Source organism: Ptychodera flava, chromosome 13 (assembly GCF_041260155.1).
Source record: "Ptychodera flava strain L36383 chromosome 13, AS_Pfla_20210202, whole genome shotgun sequence".
NCBI lineage: Eukaryota > Metazoa > Hemichordata > Enteropneusta > Ptychoderidae > Ptychodera > Ptychodera flava.
This window is the reverse complement of record NC_091940.1, coordinates 442,325-461,504: the sequence shown is the minus strand read 5'-3', so window position 1 is coordinate 461,504 and position 19,180 is coordinate 442,325. Positions and strand designations below refer to the sequence as shown.

The 19,180-nt window shown below is 34.2% G+C and overlaps 1 protein-coding gene across 2 annotated transcripts in view; it reads left to right on the top strand.

Moving 5' to 3' along the window:
• Window positions 1-19,180, top strand: part of LOC139148629 (sodium leak channel NALCN-like) — a 548,532-nt gene that overhangs the window by 200,539 nt on the left and 328,813 nt on the right. For both annotated transcript variants that reach the window (XM_070720114.1, XM_070720115.1), the window contains exons 15-16: window positions 13,071-13,133; window positions 16,550-16,753. In XM_070720114.1, coding sequence (XP_070576215.1) covers window positions 13,071-13,133; window positions 16,550-16,753 — 267 coding nt within the window. The remainder of the gene's footprint in view (window positions 1-13,070; window positions 13,134-16,549; window positions 16,754-19,180) is intronic.

The following is a 19,180-nucleotide window of genomic DNA, read 5'->3' as shown; positions in this document are numbered from 1 at the left end:
TTTGGACGAGATTAATTTAGAGAGGGTTTTAAATAAAAATGAGGCGCAAAAGTGTGATGGACCTATTTTAGAGGATGAATGCATTAAAGCAATTAAAAAGATGAAATGCAATAAGTCTCCAGGATTCGACGGTCTACCTGTTGAATTCTATCGCACATTCTGGCAAGATCTTAAAGATATTATAGTTAAGTCATTTAATGAAAGCTTCTATAACGGATGTCTTTCAGATTCACAAAGAAAAAGTGTAATATGCCTACTGTATAAAAAGGGTTCGCCACTAGACTTACACAATTGGCGTCCAATTTCACTTCTAAATCATGACTATAAAATACTTTCCACAGTACTAGCAATGAGAATGAAAACTGTAATGCCTTTAATAATAGATAGAGATCAGGTTGGATACATAAAAGGAAGATTTATCGGGGAAAATATACGTATAATACAGGATGTGATTACACATATAAATAAGGAAAACCTTGGTGGTGCAATTCTGTTTCTTGATTTCTTTAAAGCATTTGATTCAGTAGAACACTCATTCTTATTCGCTATTATGCAAAAATTTGGATTTGGAAATCATTTTGTAAGATGGATAAAAACTATATATAGGAAACCTATTGGTTTCATTATAAATAATGGATGGATGTCAAGTAATATCTGTATTGAAAGAGGTGTACGACAGGGATGCCCTTTATCAGCACTTTTATTTTTATTGGTTGTGGAAATTATAGCTTCTAAAATAAGGCAAGATAAAGAAATACATGGTGTAAAAGTAAAGCAGCAGATGAGAAACAAAGAAATCAAGATAACACAAATGGCAGATGACATGCAAATTTACATAACAAAAGAAGAGTCATTGAAGAGACTGTTAAATCTAATCGATGAGTATGGTAAATTCTCTGGGCTAAGATTAAATAGAAATAAAACAGAGGGTTTGAAATTAGGTAGTTGGATAAAGAAGAATCTGCAGCATATATCATGGCCAAATAAACCAATTAAAGCATTGGGAATATATTTTGGGAACTGTAAGAATGAAGTGAATAAATTAAATTGGGATACTGCAATTGAAAAAATTGATTATATGCTGAATTCGTGGAAAAGCAGAAGAATGTCACTCTTCGGAAAAATAACTGTAATAAAAAGTCTTGCACTGTCAAAAATTTCTTATATTGCTGCCAGTGTTGATACTCCTGATAACATAATAAATAAATTAAATTCAATTTTTTATAGTTTTTTATGGGATGGAAAAATAGGAAAAGTAAGAAGAGATATTGTAATTAGCAGTTTTGAAAAAGGAGGATTAGAAATGATTGATGTGGCTTCACACATCAAAGCTTTGAAATGTTCATGGGTATCTCGCTTATGCGACGACACCTTTGCTTCTTGGAAAGTACTACCGTGTTATTGGTTTAATAATATCGGTAATTTTCCACTTGTATTTCTATGTAATGTGAACAAAAGAGTTTTAAAGCAAATGGTAGTTTCTGTACCCCCCTTTTATAGAGAAATAATAATGTACTGGTATGAAATAAATGTGTGTAACGATCCTGGTCTTAATCTCAATGAGATTGGAAACCAGGTTATTTGGGGTAACAAATTTATTTCAGACAGAGGAAAAGCTTTGTATTTTCAAGAATGGATTGAATCTGGAATTATCCATGTGGCAGATCTATTTGTTAATGGAAATTTTATATCTGAACGACAAATTCTAGATAAATTGAGTAATAAGAGAAACTGGGTAGTACAGTATAAAGTATTAAAAGAAGCAATTCCAAAGGCGTGGGTCAAAATAATGATTAATAATAACACAAAACTGATGGTTAACAAATTGAGATCTGTTATACTTAAATCAGATAAAAATGGAAAATATAAAAATTTATTCAACTTTAAATGTTCAGATTTTTATTGGGCATTAGTAGAAAAGAAAATCACAAAATCCTATGCCCCGTCAATTTGGGAAAATATATGTCAAGAAAAAATAAACTGGAAGAAATTATGGAAAATGAAAGTAAAGAATACAAAACCTCGCAAAATTGCACAATTTAATTACGTATTATTGTACAATAAGATACCTCATAAGAGTAATTTATTTAAATGGAAAATTGTAGACACTTATTTATGTAACCACTGTAAAGTAACTGACGACTGCAAACATTTTCTATTTGAATGTGCAGACGTTGTTCCTTTTTGGAAGCAGTTTAATAATGCTGTCAATAAGGCCTTCAATATCAATATTGTATTAAATTGGAGTAATATCATTGTAGGATATCAGATATCTTACAAATGCTTCATGATTATTAATGTTTTGATCATTGTGGCGACTTTTGCTGTATATAAGGCAAGATGTACAAACATGAAGCTCATAAATAGATATTTAACTGAAGAGCTTTCGATTTTGAAAACATTGTACAAAAAACAGAGAACAGTTATTTTAGAATTTCCTCATTTAATGTAAATAAGCAAATGGAAAAGTAAATAAAAAAAAAAAAAAAAAAAAAAATCTTTGAAAAGTTTCCGTAAGTATCCAAATTTATTCACAGTCATTTTTTGCTCACGTGTTTTCAAACACGTGAGCATATGTCGTAGCAATGTCTGTCTGTCTGTCTGTCTGTCTGTCTGTCCATCTGTCTGTCTGTCTGTCTGTCTGACTGTCTGTGTGCTCAATATCTCAAAACCGGCTCATCAGATCAGAATCAAATCTGGTACATAGATTCAGTTTGCAAATGGCAAGAACTGATTAGTTTTTAGCTCCCATATATATGCATATGTATATATGCAAATGGGAGGTATTCGTATAAGGTGGAAAAATGTCGTCTGTATGTATGTATGTACGTATGTATGTATGTCCGTCCATATCAAAAACTCCTAAACCGTGGCACCTACTGTCTTAGTATTTGGTGTACAGGTGCACCTAGGGGTGGAGATGTGAATTTGTTCAAATGAACATGTAAGTGTCAAAATATGCAAATGAGGGGAAAAAAAGGAAAAATCCTGCAAATGGCTAAAACTCAGTAAGCGTTGGTCAGATTTGGTTGAAACTTAGTATGCAGATTCCTTTAGGTATTCTAAATTATGTGTGCAAAAATTGGGATGAAATTTGCATGTTTGTATTTTGAGGGTATTTTTTCCGTTTTTAGTCAAAAAATCTTGTTCTCTGAAATCACTCGTCTGATTGCTATGAAACTTAATATTCATGTTCCTCAGGATGACCTCAGTCATGCTTGTACAAATTGTATTGATATTGTCATATTTGTAATTTTGGGGCAATTTTCCCAATTTTTGATAAAAAAAATTTTTATCCAAAAACTACTGATTTGATAGCTTTGATATTTGGTATACAGGTATCTAAGATTAGTCTCAATATAATGTATTGAAGGTATGTGGAAACTGGCACTTTTTTTTTATTTTGGGGGCAATTTTTGCCTTTTTTGGTCAAAAATTTTTCTCCTAAAACTTCTGATCCGGTAGCTTTGATATCTAGTGTACAGGTTCCAAGGGTTTATGTTAAAATTAGATATATTCAAAATTAGGATGAAATCTGCAATTTTGTATTTTGGGGGGCAATTTTTCTCATTTTTGGTCAAAAAATTTGTTTCTCAAAATTTACCAGTCTGATTGCTTTGATATTTAGTAAACTAGTTCTTAGGGTTTTTGTTAATAAGATTTATTGAAATTAAGTTGAAATCCGGAATTTTGAATTTTTGGGGCAACTTTGCGAAAATGTCTGTTTTACTTGTATATTTTTCATTTTGTATTTTTAAGATTTTTTTGGGTAATTTTATACCTACTGGAACTAAGAGTATATAATGTGGTGATTTAGTAAGCATTTGATATGGTAAACTGTATTTGGTGTTGAAATGCGGTAAAAAAATCTTGGCAGATTTTGAAAAAATTCCAAAAAATGCCAATAAAAAATTCAGCCAGAGGAGGTTTGACAAAAAGAAAAGGTGGGAGAGTGGGGAAAAAAGAATGTACAATGGATCGGATAAAAAAGATAATGTACCTCATCGATCTTCCAGACACCGTCCCTTATCAAATGGTCCACCCCGATGTATTTTTGTGCGCAATTAACCATGCAGTGTATTTTAGTTTAAGATGTCAAGTTAGGTAAGGATTTGAAAGGAATAGTCAAGTTCACCACAGTTTAACTTTATCTCTTGTGTCATCATCCTTGTGTAATTGGTTAAGTTTGTAAGTTGTTCCAGATGTGGATGCACCAGCTGTTCTTGAAGAAAACAATGTTTACTTTTCCCTGTAGAGTTTCTGAGTTGATGATTGTATGTTGAAATTTCTCCATGTATCTGGTGTATTGGCAAAGTGTAAACATTGGTTGCATGTTATGTATTTCAGTCTATGTCAAATATTGTTAATGAAAAATCAAGAACAGTTTACTGTGTGCTTGTAATATTTGTCAATACTTATACTGCCTTGCAGATTGATTGTCTTAAAGATTATCACAGAAGTAGAAAAGGAAAAGAAACTAATCAAATTGCTGTAACATATTCATTCTCAGTGCCTGTATAGGCATATACTTAACTATTTTACATTACATTCAGCTGTTTGTTATATCTTTATCACTCTCCATGGGCCGAGGCACACTTGGGGTCAATGTCATCACTCTGTGCCAGTCTGTGTATGTCAGTCTGTCTGTATATGTATGTCCATGTTTCATACAATTGTTGACTTGTTTTGATAACTATATGGGAGTGAACAGTGATGTTGTCACTATTTTTGGTGGATGTGGCTTACTTACTTTTTGCTCATTTGCATAATTAATGATTTTAGAAAATACGGATATATATTGAGAACGACTGCACACAATTTGATGAGATTTGCTACAAATGTTGATCACATCAAGATATATCAGCTGTGAAAGTTATTATGGGATGACGTGAAAGATAATTACTAATTTGCATATTTAATGAAATTTCCTAATTAGGGGTATATACCTGAATTTACTCAATCAAAATTGACGAAACTTGGTATCCATATTGAAGATACTATGATTTAACATTATTGAAAGTCATTAAGCATTTTTACTTCATCCAAATCGTAATTTGCATATTTAAGGACCTTTCGAAATTCAGGATATATATTTGAATTTACATAACCAAAATTGATGAAACTTGCTCTGTACATTAAAGATACTATGATAGAACATTATTAAATGTCATTAAGCATTTTTACTTCAGCCAATTCCCAATTTGCATATTTTATGAACTTTCGTAATTAGGGGTATTTATCTTAATTGACAAGACCAAAGTTGATGAAACTGGCAATGTACATTATAGATACTATGAAAGAACATTATTGAAAGTCATTAAGCATTTGAACTTTAGCAAATTCCTTATTTGCATATTTAATGAACTTTCATAATCAGGGATATTTATCTGTATTGACTAGACCAAAGTTGATGAAACTTGCTATGTACATTAAAGATACTATGATACGACGTTATTGAAAGTCATTAAGCATTTTTATTTCATGCAGCCCCTAATTTGCATATTTAATGAAGTTTTGAAATTAAGGATATATATTTGAATGTACATGACCAAAATTGATGAAACTTGCTATGTACATTACAGATACCATTATGTAGGCTAACATTATTGGAAGGCATTAAGCATTTTTGCTTCAGCTAATTTCTAATTTGTATATTTAATGAGCTTTCCTAATTAGGGATATATACTTTGATTTATTTGATCAAAGTTGGCATAACATGCTATGTACATTGATGATTATACCAGGTTATACCAATATTGGAAGTCGTTTCGCACTTCAGTTTTCATGTCAGCTAATTTATAGTTTGCATATCTAATGAGCTTTCAAAGTTTGGAATATATAGTTTCAAGGAATTGACAAGAGGAAATTACACTTGCTATATAAAGAGGTGATACAATGACAGCAGTCAAAGAAATAATTTATTTCTATTTCAGCTAATTGCGTATTTGAATACTTAATGACCTATAGGGTTAATCTGTGGTGAATATTGTTCATTATGTTGATCATAATACTTTCAATGAAGTTGCAAACATGTGGCAAAGGTTCAAATTTACACATAACTGCTGCAATATATAATGAAACACGTGAGCATTTACAGTTCATATCTCGTTTTACTGAGATGAAATCTATTGTTACAAACCCTGCCATACATATTTTGTTGATCAAAAATTCTATACAGCAATCCAATATGACTACAAAACAATGATTTTTAGCTCATGTGTTCACACATAACGATGTCTGTCTGTCTGTCTGTGTGTGAGTGTCTGTCTGTCTGTCTGTCTGTCTGTCTGTTTACATGATAACTCAAAAATGCCTGCACAGATTCGAGTCAGATTTGGTACACAGGTACCATATGCTACTTGCAAGAACTGATTAGATTTTGGTTAGTGTGGCTTGCATATTAATGAAGCTATGCAATATCATTTTTTTCTGTACAATGGTTTCCCCATGGAGACGGTAATGACAGTGTAGACATATATCAAGAAATACTGCACAAAATTTCATAAAACTTTTCACAGATGACAATCTCAGAACATCATCATGATACTGTGAGTGTCATTTGCATATTTAATGATTCTTTGTTTTTAGTGACATAACTCTGAAATTCCTGCACCAAACTTGATGATACGTTCAGCAAATATTGATCTTATATATATCTAATTATACTTAGAAGCATCGGGCTGTCTCAGGTTAATAAATAGTTCTTTTGCTTATTTTATGAAGTTTTCCTATTAGTCATATAACTCCGAAATAACTGCACCAAATGTGATGAAATCTGCTGCAAATACTGATCGGACTGATATCTAACGAAACGGAAAAGAAATTTCCATATGTAAACTTTTGCTGCTAAATTTTGGTGGCCAAAACATCTTCATTGAACCATTCATTCAGCAGCTTTCTAATTTGGCATGTCAGAGTTAAATGATTTCTGATCAATGGGAGCATGATGTCATTGAGTCTTTTTTTAGCTCCGCTGTAAGCGACGAGGAGCTTATCAAATAGGTTGATTTTCCGTCGTTGTCTGTCGTCCATCGTCATCGTCGTCCGTCGTCCGTCAACAATTGCCTTCTCCTCTGAAACCGCAAGTCCAATTGTTTTGAAATTTTATATGCAGTTCACTTGGGGTAACCTCACTTAAGTTTGTTCAAATCGTGGTGAAATTTGCATATTTGTATTTTGGGGGCATTTTTTGGTGTTTTCGGTAAAAAAATCTTCATCTCTGAAACCGCTTGTTCGATATATGCAGTTTACTTAGGGTGACTTCAGTCAGATTACTTCAGATGATGGTGAAATTTGCATTTTTGTATTTTTAAGGCAATTTTTGTCATTTTTGGTAAAAAGATCTTTAAAAATCTTCTTCTTCAAAACTACCAGTCAGATAGCTTTGATATTTGGTACATATGTCCCTCGGGATGATCTATTTCAGATTTGTTCTAATTGTGCAAAAATATGCAAATTTGCACTTTTAAGGCAATTTTTGCCATTTTTAGTCCAAAATTATATTTCTCAAAAAGTACTGGTCTGATAGTTTTGAAATTTGGTATACAGGTTTCTATAGATGCACTAAGTAATATATATTGAATTGGGGCAAATTTTGCCATTTTTGGTCAAAAAATGTGTATTTCCAAAACTACTTATCTGATAGCTTTGAAATTTGGTATAGAGGTTCCTACACATGAACTTAATGATATTTATTGAAATTTAATGAAATCTGCAATTTTATATTTTTGGGGCCATTTTTGGCCAAAAAATGGTGTATTTCCAAAACTACTCATCTGATAGTTTTGAAATTTGGTATACAGGTTTCTCTAGATGAACTAAATTATATTTATTGAAATTATGATGAAATCTGGAATTTTGAATTTTTGGGGCAATTTTTTCCATTTTTGGTCAAAAAATGTGTTTCTCAAAAAGTACTGGTCTAACAGATTTGAAATTTGGTATACAGGTTTCTATAGATGAACAAAATTTGATCTTTTGAAATTATGATGAAATCTGCAATTTTATTTTTGGGGGCAATTGTTGCCATTTTTGGTCAGAAAATTTTGTTCTCAAAAAACTACTCATCAGACAGCTTTGGTTGACATGTTCTTAGGGATGATCCAATATGATATATTCAAAGTATGATGAAATCTTCAATTGTGTATTTTTGCAGCTATTTTTGCCACTTTTTTCTGGCCACTGCATTAAGCTATCAAAGATTTCCACCTCCTTCATCAACTGTGTCAAAAATAGTTATTCTCTATAAAACACAACGGAGCTATATCGGCCACTAGGTCGCTTACTTATAAATTGGGTCCCGTCTGTGCGTCCGTCCGTCTGTCCGTCCGTCCGTCATCAACAGTTTCTCAGACACTGCTGAACCAATTTTGTTCAAACTTGGCACAAAGGCATAGCACTATGACCTACAGATGCACATCGATTTATTTTGCGATACGATTCAATATGGCCGCAAGGTGGCCATTTTGTTGCGATTTTTCATGTCTTTGGACCATAACTCAGACATCCTTGATCAGATTCTGTTCAAACTTGACACAAAGGCATAACACTATGGCATACATATCCATGTCAAATTATTTTGCGATATGATCCAACATGGGCGCGAGGCGGCCATTTTGTTGCAATTTTTCATGTCTTTGGACCATAACTCAAACATCCTTGAACAGATTCTGTTCAAACTTGGCACAAAGGCATAACACTATGGCCTACATATGCATGTCAAATTGTTTTGCGATATGATCCAATATGGCCGCGAGGCAGCCATTTTGTTTGCAATTTTTCGTGTCTTTGAACCATAACTCAAACCTCCTTCAACCGATTCTGTTCAAACTTGGCACAAAGGCATAACACTATGGCCTACATATGCATGTCGAATTATATTGTGATACGATCCAATATGGGCTTGAGGCGGCCATTTTGTTGCGATTTTTCATGTCTTTGGACCATAACTCAGACATCCTTGAACCGATTCTGTTCAAATTTGGCACAAAAGCAAAACATTATGCCCTTCATATGAACACCAATTTATTTTGTGATATGATCCAATATGGCCGACAGGCGGCCATTTTTTTGCGATTTTTTCAGGTCTTTGAACCATAACTCAAACATCCTTGAACCGATTCTGTTCAAATTTGGTACAAAAGCAAAACATTATGCCCTTCATATGAACACCAATTTATTTTGTGATATGATCCAATATGGCCGACAGGCGGCCACTTTCTTGTGATTTTTTCATGTCTTTGAACCATAACTCAAACATCCTTGAACCGATTTTGTTCAAACTTGGCACAAAGGCAAAGCTCTATGGCATACATATGCATGTATCAATTAACTTTGCGATAGGATCCAATATGGCTGCAGAGCTGCCATTTTGTTGGAATTTTGCATGTCTTTGAAGCATAATTCAAAGGTCATTACACCCATTTTGTCCAAACTTTGCACAAAGATCAAGCACTATGGCATACATGTACATGTCAATTTACTTTGTGACATGTTCCAATATGGCTGCCAGATTGTCATTTTTGGATTTTTTCATGTCTTTGAGGCTTAATCATATGCAAATATTCCTTAACCAATGTTGTTGGGACTTGGTACAAAGATAAAGTACTATGATAATGGCATACGTATGTATGTCTACTAATTTTGTGCTATGATCCATATGGTCAATAGACAGCCATTTGATGTCAATTTTGGTGTGATTTTTTTTATGTCTTTGAAACATAAACATAGGTCACTGTCCCTCGATGGACTGATTTTGTTCAAACGTGATGCGAAGATAAAATACTATGGCTGCATTCTTGTGCACATTAATTTGTTTCATTATATGATCTGAAATGGCTGATTACAACAACATACCCGATCCCATACCATTTCGAAAATTCCACCAAACCATGTGTATAGTATGTGCCATCATGACAGTAGAGGCAGTTAGGGCATCATTATGTGTGATGTAATCAAAAGCTCCTTCAGTGGTCATTACCAGCAGAGATGAGTCATTTATTGAACGTTCCTCAGATTGCTTTATTATGCAAGTCACAGGCCTGATGCACCTGTTACATCAATGTCATTCCACAGTTACCTAGACCACAGCTACCTAGACACCAAAGATTATAACAAAATGGACAAGCGGGGACTGTGTCATCTACGATGAATTGTTTATATGTTATTTTGCACTTTTTAAAGGGGAAGTTAACCAAGGCTGGTTTTAACATGGTGATATGTGCCAGCTTTGGGGTCACATATTCTAGAAAAGCCATTTTTGCCATTTATAACTCATGCAATGTTTTACAAATAGAGATAGAAATATCAGTGGGAAGTTGCAGTTTAGGGCTTCATCAACTAAATGTACTTTGAATCATGGGAAAAAAGCACACAGCTTTGCACTTTCATCAAGTGATACGGCAGGAACCATCTTCTGATGGGTATGTCATTGTCAATTACATTCACACTGGGCTTTATATATTTGGATTTTTAGCTACTAAAGACTATAGTCTATAGAAGCTATTGGGATGGGTATCCGTTCGGCGTCCGTCGTCAGTCTGTATGTATGTATCTATGTATGTATGTATGTCCATTTGTGAGGCGTCCGTCCACTCAAATATCTTGAGAACCGCAGTACTTACTGATTTGATATTTGTTGTGTAGATGAAAAATATGATTTTGAGAAACTCTTTTTTTTAATTTTTTGATATTGTTGAAAATAGGCAAATTAATGCCAAAAAAGGCGTTTTTGGTAAAAAATCTTCTTCTTCATAACCGCTGGTCAGACAGCTTTGTTATTTGGTATACAGGTCCCTAGGGGAAACCCAACTTAGATTTGTTCAAATTGTGATGAAATATGCAAATGTGTATTTTTAAGGAATTTTTTGTCATTTTTGGTCAAAATTTGACTTACATTGTATGTAATTCTTGTACTGTATAAACCCTATCAATTCAACCGGAAAAAAATAATTAATATGATTTTAAATAATTGAATTAATAAGGAAATCATCAAAGCCAAAATAATTTTAGTGTAGAATTATTAGAAGGTTTAACTTTTTTGACAGTTCATAGTGAAATGCTTTCCAGCTTGAAGGATTAAAACATGTAAAGGCAACTTTCCTGAATCCCAACTTTGACATATTCTGAACCGTCATTTGTTGTGCCCTGTATGTTATCTAAAGGAAATTGCTCATAATAGTTTGTCATGATAGGTTGGTCAAATAAATAGAGACAGAGAAAGTTCTAATTTCCATGTATGGTTGACTTGGTAAGGATAAAACAAAATTACCTTTTGAGGAAAAAAATAGAGTGGTCAATTAAAAGAGTGGTCTAAGTGATAGGGTTTTTATGGTAAAGCTGGGCTGTAAGATTCCTCATGTGCTATTTATAGCAATTATGCAATCTGTGTAAACAGTGCAATGAAAGTGTAACATTATTCCTTATAATGCTTTTGATGACCTTGAACTTCTTAAGTTTCAAACATTTGTCTCTTCTGTGTGCTTTCTCTGATTACCTACAGGCTCAACTTATTCAACAGAACTTACTTACAATGTTGATTTGAAAGTTAAAATGTGCTTGGTTAATAGGATGAAAATACTGATAAATGATAACCAGTTTAAGATTCTTTATATCCACCTTCTTCATCAATACATGTGTCACCAAAGGTTATTCTCTACATAACACAGCAGAGCTCTGTCAACTGTTGAGTCGCTTGTTTTTTTCAAAACTGCTGGTCAGACAGCTTTAATATTTGGTTTACAAGTCCCTAGGATGACATTAGTGAGATAATTTCATACAGTCAGGAAATACTTAATTTTATTTCCATGTCTATAGTAGCTTCAGGGACTTTGGCCCTATGTTTTTACCAGATCCCTTGTACATTTTTTTACCCACTCCCTTCTTTTCTTTTTATCAAACCTTCTCTGTCTATTTTTTGTTGTTGACATTTGCTTATGTATTTAGGATCTGCTTGTCTCATTGCAATAGAAGTTGATATGCATGTTCCTAAAGATGACCTCCAGTACCTTAAAGTTGGAGACCTTATTTGCTTTTGACATTCTTGTTTTTCCTGGTTTAAATATTTCTCGAATGGACCAATGCAAACCGAATGTGAGCACACTGTCCTTGACGGTATTCTTAATTTTTTGATATTGTTGAAAATATGCAAATTAGTGCCAAAAAAGGCATTTTTGATAAAAAATCTTCTTCATAACTATTGGCCAAACAGCTTTGTGATTTGGTATACAGGTCCCTAGGGATAACCCAACTTAGATTTGTTAAAATTATGATGAAATATGCAAATCTGTATTTTTACAGAATTTTTTTTCCATTTTTGGTCAGGCCATCCTAAAATGAGCTATCAAAGATATCTACCTTCTTCATCAATACATGTGTCACAAAAGGTTATTCTCTACATAACACAGTAGAGCTCTGTCAACTGTTGAGTTGCTTGTTTTTTCAAAACCACTGGTCAGACAGCTTTAATATTTGGTTTACAGGTCCCTAGGATGACCTTAGTGAGATAATTTCATACAGTCAGGAAATATTTAATTTTGTATTCATGTGTATAGTAGCTTCAGGGACTTTGGCCCTATGTTTATTATTTATGTCCAGTGTTTTATGTATAGGTACAGAAGTGTTTGTTGAGTCGGACTGTCCATGAAAGTGAAACATGTACCATGATATCCCAAGATTTTAGGTTGTGTACATCCACAGTCAATTTAAAAAAGCACATAGTGTCAGCAAAGTTTATGCTCTGTTGTATTATTGAGAAAGAATGTTCTCAATCAAATTTTGTCTAAAGTTTGATGAAAATAGCAATGTTTTATTTTTCAGGATATTTTGAAGGGATTTTGCAAAAGGATATGTTTAAATTTCTAAAACAGTTAATGTTTTCTCGTAGACTTAGTAAAATTATGGCAAAAGTAGGGAAATTTCAATTTCAATTTTTAGTGGTTATTTATCTTAAAATTTGATTTTTTACAATTGGTAAGGTATAAGTAATTCCTAGTGCACCGTTTGTTATCTCTTATCAGACTTTTTTCTTATTGTGAAATTCATTTATAACTTGTTTTTCATTCATTGTTCAGGGATCAACCACAAATGGTACGGATGTACAAATTACCATCTGATTTCAGCATACCCAAAATTCGGTAAGCTTTTGTCCAAATACTTACATTTGTATTCATAGAAAGCTGTAAGAAGTATAAAGCAATGGTAGTCTTAAAAATCACATTTCCACAATGGTTATTTAACACTTGAAGCACCACATCAGTGTGTATAGTTATCCACAAGATGTGTTGGTAGGTGTTGATGTATGCATTGACAGAAAACGGCTCCAGATAACACAGGGAAGCATAGATGCATGGTCAGACTGAACTAAAAATACATGTACCCTTCGTCCAGAAGGGACATAAATTCCAAAACATTATGTGAATGCCTGATTTTCTTTGGAATTGATCAACATGATCAACATCACTTTTAGAAAGTTGTATGAAACTCAGATGCTCACGTTTTTCCAAAGGTTCACAATCAGTTGCTTTTTAGCTCCCATATATGCATATGTATATATGCAAATGGGAGGTATTCTTATAAGGTGGTAAAATGGCATCTGTGTGTATGTATGTATGTATGTATGTCTGTTAGTCCGTCCATATCAAAAACTCCTAAACTGCAACAGCTGCCGTCTGAGTATTTGGAGTAGAGGTGCACCTAGGGATGGAGATGTGAATGTGTTCAAATGAACATGTCAGTGCCAAAATTATGCAAATGAGGAGAAAAAAGGAAAAATCTTGCAAATGGCTAAAACTCAGTTAGCATTGGTCAGATTTGGTTAAAACTTAGTATGCAGATTCCTTTAGGTATTCTAAATTATGTGTGCAGAAATTGGGGTGAAATTTGCATGTTTGTATCTTTAGGGTATTTTTTTCCGTTTTTAGTAAAAAAATCGTGTTCTCTGAAATCTCTCATCTGATTGCTCTTAAAGTTAATATTCATGTTCCTCAGGATGACCTCAGTCATGCTCGTACAAATTGTATTGATATTGTCATATTTGTAATTTTAGGGCAATTTTTCCAATTTTTGATAAAAAAAATTTTTATCCAAAAACTACTGATTTGATAGCTTGATATTTGGTATACAGGTATCTGAGATTAATCTTGATATAATATGTTGAAGTTATGTTGAAACTGGCAATTATTTTATTTTAGGGGCAATTTTTGCCTTTTTTGGTCAAAAATTTTTTCTCCTAAAACTACTGATTTTGTAGCTTTGATATTTAGTGTACAGGTTCCTAGGAGTTATGTTAATAAGACATATTGAAATTAGGATGAAATCTGCAATTTTGTATTTTGGGGGGCAATTTTTCCCATTTTTGGTCAAAAACTTTGTTTCTCAAAATTTACCATTCTGATTGCTTTGATATTAAGTAAACAGGTTCTTAGGAATTTTGTTAATATGATATATTGAAATTAGGTTAAAATCCAGAACTTTGAATTTTTGGGGCAACTTTGCGAAACTGTCAATTTCACTGTGATATCTTTCATTTTGTATTTTTAGCTACTATAGACTATAGTCTATAGAAGCTATTGGGATGGGTATCCGTCCGGCGTCCGTCGTCAGTCTGTATGTATGTATGTATGTATGTATGTATGTATGTATGTATGTATGAATGTATGTCCGTTTGTGAGGCGTCCGTCCACTCAAATATCTTGAGAACCGCAGAACTTACTGATTTGATATTTGTTGTGTAGATGAAAAGTACGATTTTGAGAAACTCTTTTTTTTAATTTTTTGATATTGTTGAAAATAGGCAAATTAATGCCAAAAAAGGCGTTTTTGGTAAAAAATCTTCATAACCACTGGTCATACAGCTTAGTGAGATAATTTCATACAGTCAGGAAATACTTAATTTTTATATCCATGTCTATAGTAGCTTCAGGGACTTTGGCCCTATGTTTAATATTCGTTTTGGTAATTTTATACCTACTGGAACTAAGAGTATATAATGTGGTGACTTAGTAACCATTTGATATTGTAAACTGTATTTGGTGTTGAAATGTGGTAAAAAAAACATTAGAAAACATAGCTGAGGTGATTATAGCAAGTTTGGTTTCCAACAAATATATTCAAAAATTATTTTAATGTTTACGAGTGAGGGGAGGGTGGTTCCTGGCAGATTTTGAAGAAAATTCCAAATGTCAATAAAAAAATCAGCCAGAGAAGGTTTGACAAAAAAAAAGGTGGGAGAGTGGGGAAAAAAAGAATATACAATGGATCGGATAAAAAAGATGATGTACCTCATCAATCTTCCAGACACCCCCCTTTATCAAATGGTCCACCCCTGATGTATTTTTGCGCACAATTAACCATGCAGTATATTTAAGTTTAAGATGTCAAGTTAGGTAAGGATTTGAAAGGAATAGACAAGTTCACCACTGTTTAATTTCTTAACTTTATCTCTTGTGTCATAATCCTTGTGTAATTGGTTAAGTTTGTAAGTTGTTCAAGATGTGGATGCACCAGCTGTTCTGGAAGAAAACGATGTTTATTTTTCAATGTAGGGTTTCTGAGTTAATAATTGTGTGTTGAAATCTCTTCATGTACCTGGTGTTTGGGGCAAAATGAAAACATTGGTTGCATGTTATGTATTTCAGTCTATGTCAAATGTTGTAAAAGAAAAATCAAGAACAGTTTGCTGTTTGCTTGTAAAAGATAACATATTTGTCATACATAACTGCCTTGTAGATTGATTGTCTGAACAATTATCACAGAAGTAGAGAAGGATAAAAAACTAATCAAATTGCTGTACCATATTCACCCTCAGTGCCTGTAGGCCTATACTTAACTATTTTATCATTACATTCAGCTGTTTGTTAATGTTATATCTTTATCACTCTCCATGGGCCAAGGCACACTTGAGGGCCAATGTCGTCACTCTGTGCCAGTCTGTGTATGTCAGTCTGTCTGTATGTATGTCCATGTTTCATGCAATTGTTGGCTTGTTTTGATAACTATATGGGAGCGAACAGTGATTTTATTTATCCCTCCTGGAATAAAACTGAATGATATTACCCTGAACTACATATGAAGTTTTGATGTTAAATTATTTAGTTTTTGGCTTTTAATGAAAAGTGAAATTTTGGGGTTCATTTGATGTTTTGAAACAGTCTCAGCTCATGTTTATGGACATCACATTTCCCCTTTCAATGATTTTCTGTTCAATAATCGCCTGTGATTACTTTACTTGATCATTGGTCACCAAATAGTTCATCTACTGTACCAGTCAAATTGAAATGAAAATTGTCAATAATTTATTGAGAACATCAGACCAAAACATCAGTTTAAAGTTTCTGTCAATATATTTTCACTACCTATGCATAAACTTTGACTTTGCAGTAAAAAGGCATTAAAGGTTGTATCCTAATAACAGTCCGGGTTCTGCTAAAATTACTTACCAGCATAAGCCCCACTTTGTCCAGTATATATGTTATAAATATATCCATAGGTGCAGGCAACAAAAAAGTTGAAGACCAGTGTCATTGACACTATTTTTATTGTCTTTTGACAGAGAGAGTTTCATGCGACAGTTTATCAACACTGATAGCAATGTAGAAAAGCTGCTGAAGAGTAGTAACAAAGCAGCAAGTCAAGGAACTACATTGCAACCATATGTACCGCCAAGTCAACTGAAACTGCTCACAATGCAATCTACTCTGCCATTAAGAAGTGCTTGTATGAATCAGAAGAAACAAGGAGTTAATGTCATAGTCCGGTAGGGGTGATTATTTTACTGCCATGAATACTTTACAAACCCACACCTTTAAGTTCGCTTAAGATATGATAATTTGTAAAAGAATAACATCAATCATCCGCTACTGGTATGAATATGAAGATGCCAAGATGCCACTCTAGCTAGAAGAGAAACATATTGTAAAGCTTTAATTTGACTAAAGTTGTATAACACAGCAGAAGATTTTTAGTATCTTTAGTCACAGTAGTATATATAGAGAGATTTAGATGTATATCTACAGTTTGACATTTAGATGAGGTTATTTCAATATGCACTACCCTGCACACTTGTTATAGATACTGTTATGGTGGCTTTGTCTCTCTGTTATCATTTGCAGCTCACATGTTCACACACATAAGCTAATGTTGCACTCATTGTCTGTTTGTCTCTTCTCACGATATCTCAAGAAGGGCTGATTGAATTTGAATGAAATCTTGTACATAGAAAAAGAAATTATAAGTTTTATGTGGGTGTGGCCATCATATTTTGTGCTTATTTGCATACTTTATGATTTTAGAAAAATGAATATACATTGAGTATGATACTGCAAACATTTGATGAGATGTGATACAAATATTGATCACAATAGGATATACTAGCTGGGAAAGATATGCAAGGATGATATCATAATCGTTAATCAGCATAATTGATGAACTTTTAGAATATTAGGGATAAATATTTGGATTGACATTTGTTTAGTACCTGCAGACGCAGTCCAGTGGGGACTGTTCGTTCATACCAATATGGCTGCCGGGCAGCCATTTTGTTGCGATTTTTTAGCTCACATTTGGTGTACCAATGTGAGGTTATCCTATAAGCTGAATCACTGATGTTGAGAAAGAATGTGAGACGACTGGAGTCAAAGTATCGCTCGACAAAGCTTGAGATTGATCGGCAGATTTTTCTGATAAAGCGAATCGAATATTTTCGCCGCTGTGACGAATTAAGGCCGACTACCACCGCCGCTCGCATCCAAGAAGCAGATGACAAGAAGTTGTTTAAGATCGTCTCTGAATTATCTGATACGAAAGCTATCAACGCTAAAGCTCTACCCAGTGAGATTCCATTGAAGGAACTACCATCTAGATTCCTGAGCTATTTCAACTCCAAAGTGCCAAACTTCGTGAAGGCCTCATTAGTTACAGTACCGACACCGGCAACACCTTACCATCTCATAATTTACCAACTTTCAGTGAGGTGTCCGTGCATCAGGTCCGTACTCTTATTGAGCGGGCAGCTCCAAAATCATGTGATCTGGATATCCTCCCGACAAACTATATCAAGAAATTCGCCTCTGTTCTTGCACCGTTCATTACGCATCTCTTTAATGCATCACTATCATCTGGTGTCGTTCCCAGTCATTTTAAATCTGCGATCATTCGACCATTGCTGAAAAACCCGGACCTTGATCCAAACAGTCTGAGGAACTACCGACCTGTGTCAAATCTGCCATTTCTATCGAAATTACTTGAACGGGTTGTTGCTTCACAATTGAACATTCACCTGGCTAACCATTCACTGCTAACCAAGTTCCAAAGTGCGTATCGCGCTCACCACAGCACAGAGACTGCCCTTCTGCGTGTGCATAATGACATCATGCTCGCTCTCAACGAAAAGAAAGATGTTCTCCTTATCATGTTGGACTTGTCTGCTGCCTTCGATACGGTCGACCATAATGTACTCCTTCACAGACTTCAATTCCGTTTTGCATCACTGGTAAAGCTCTATCATGGTTCGAATCCTATCTCAACGATCGTAATCAGCGTGTAAAGATAGATTCATTTACATCACCCAGCACAAATATGACATATGGCGTCCCCAAGGTTCTGTTTTGGGACCAATTCTCTTCACACTGTATACAGCGCCACTTGAAGACATCATTGTCAAGCATGACTTCAACTATATGTTGTATGCGGATGACTCGCAGATTTATGTTGTGTGCAAGAGACCTGATGAAGTGCAAGTTTCTCTTGAGATATGCGTAGATGAAATTCGCCGGTGGATGAGATCCAATATGTTGATTCTCAACGACAATAAGACTGAGGTGATTCAGTTTTCGTCACGCCTGAGATCAGATGCGGTGAAAATTTCAAGCCTTAGGATAGGCGAGTTTGATATCGCCCCGTCCACTTCAGTTCGCAATCTTGGTGTTAAACTCAACAACGACGGTTCTGCTTCTGATCATATTAGCCATGTCTGCAGGAAAGGTTTCTACGCACTATCTAGAATTGGCAAGATCCGCCCATTATTGGACAAACCTACAACGGAAAAGATGGTTCATGCATTCATTACGTCTCAGCTTGATTATTGTAATAGTCTCCTGTATGGTGTTAATAAGACTCAGCTGGATCGCCTACAATCACTTCAAAATGCTGCGGCTCGTCTCGTCTCCCGGACTCGGAAATTCGA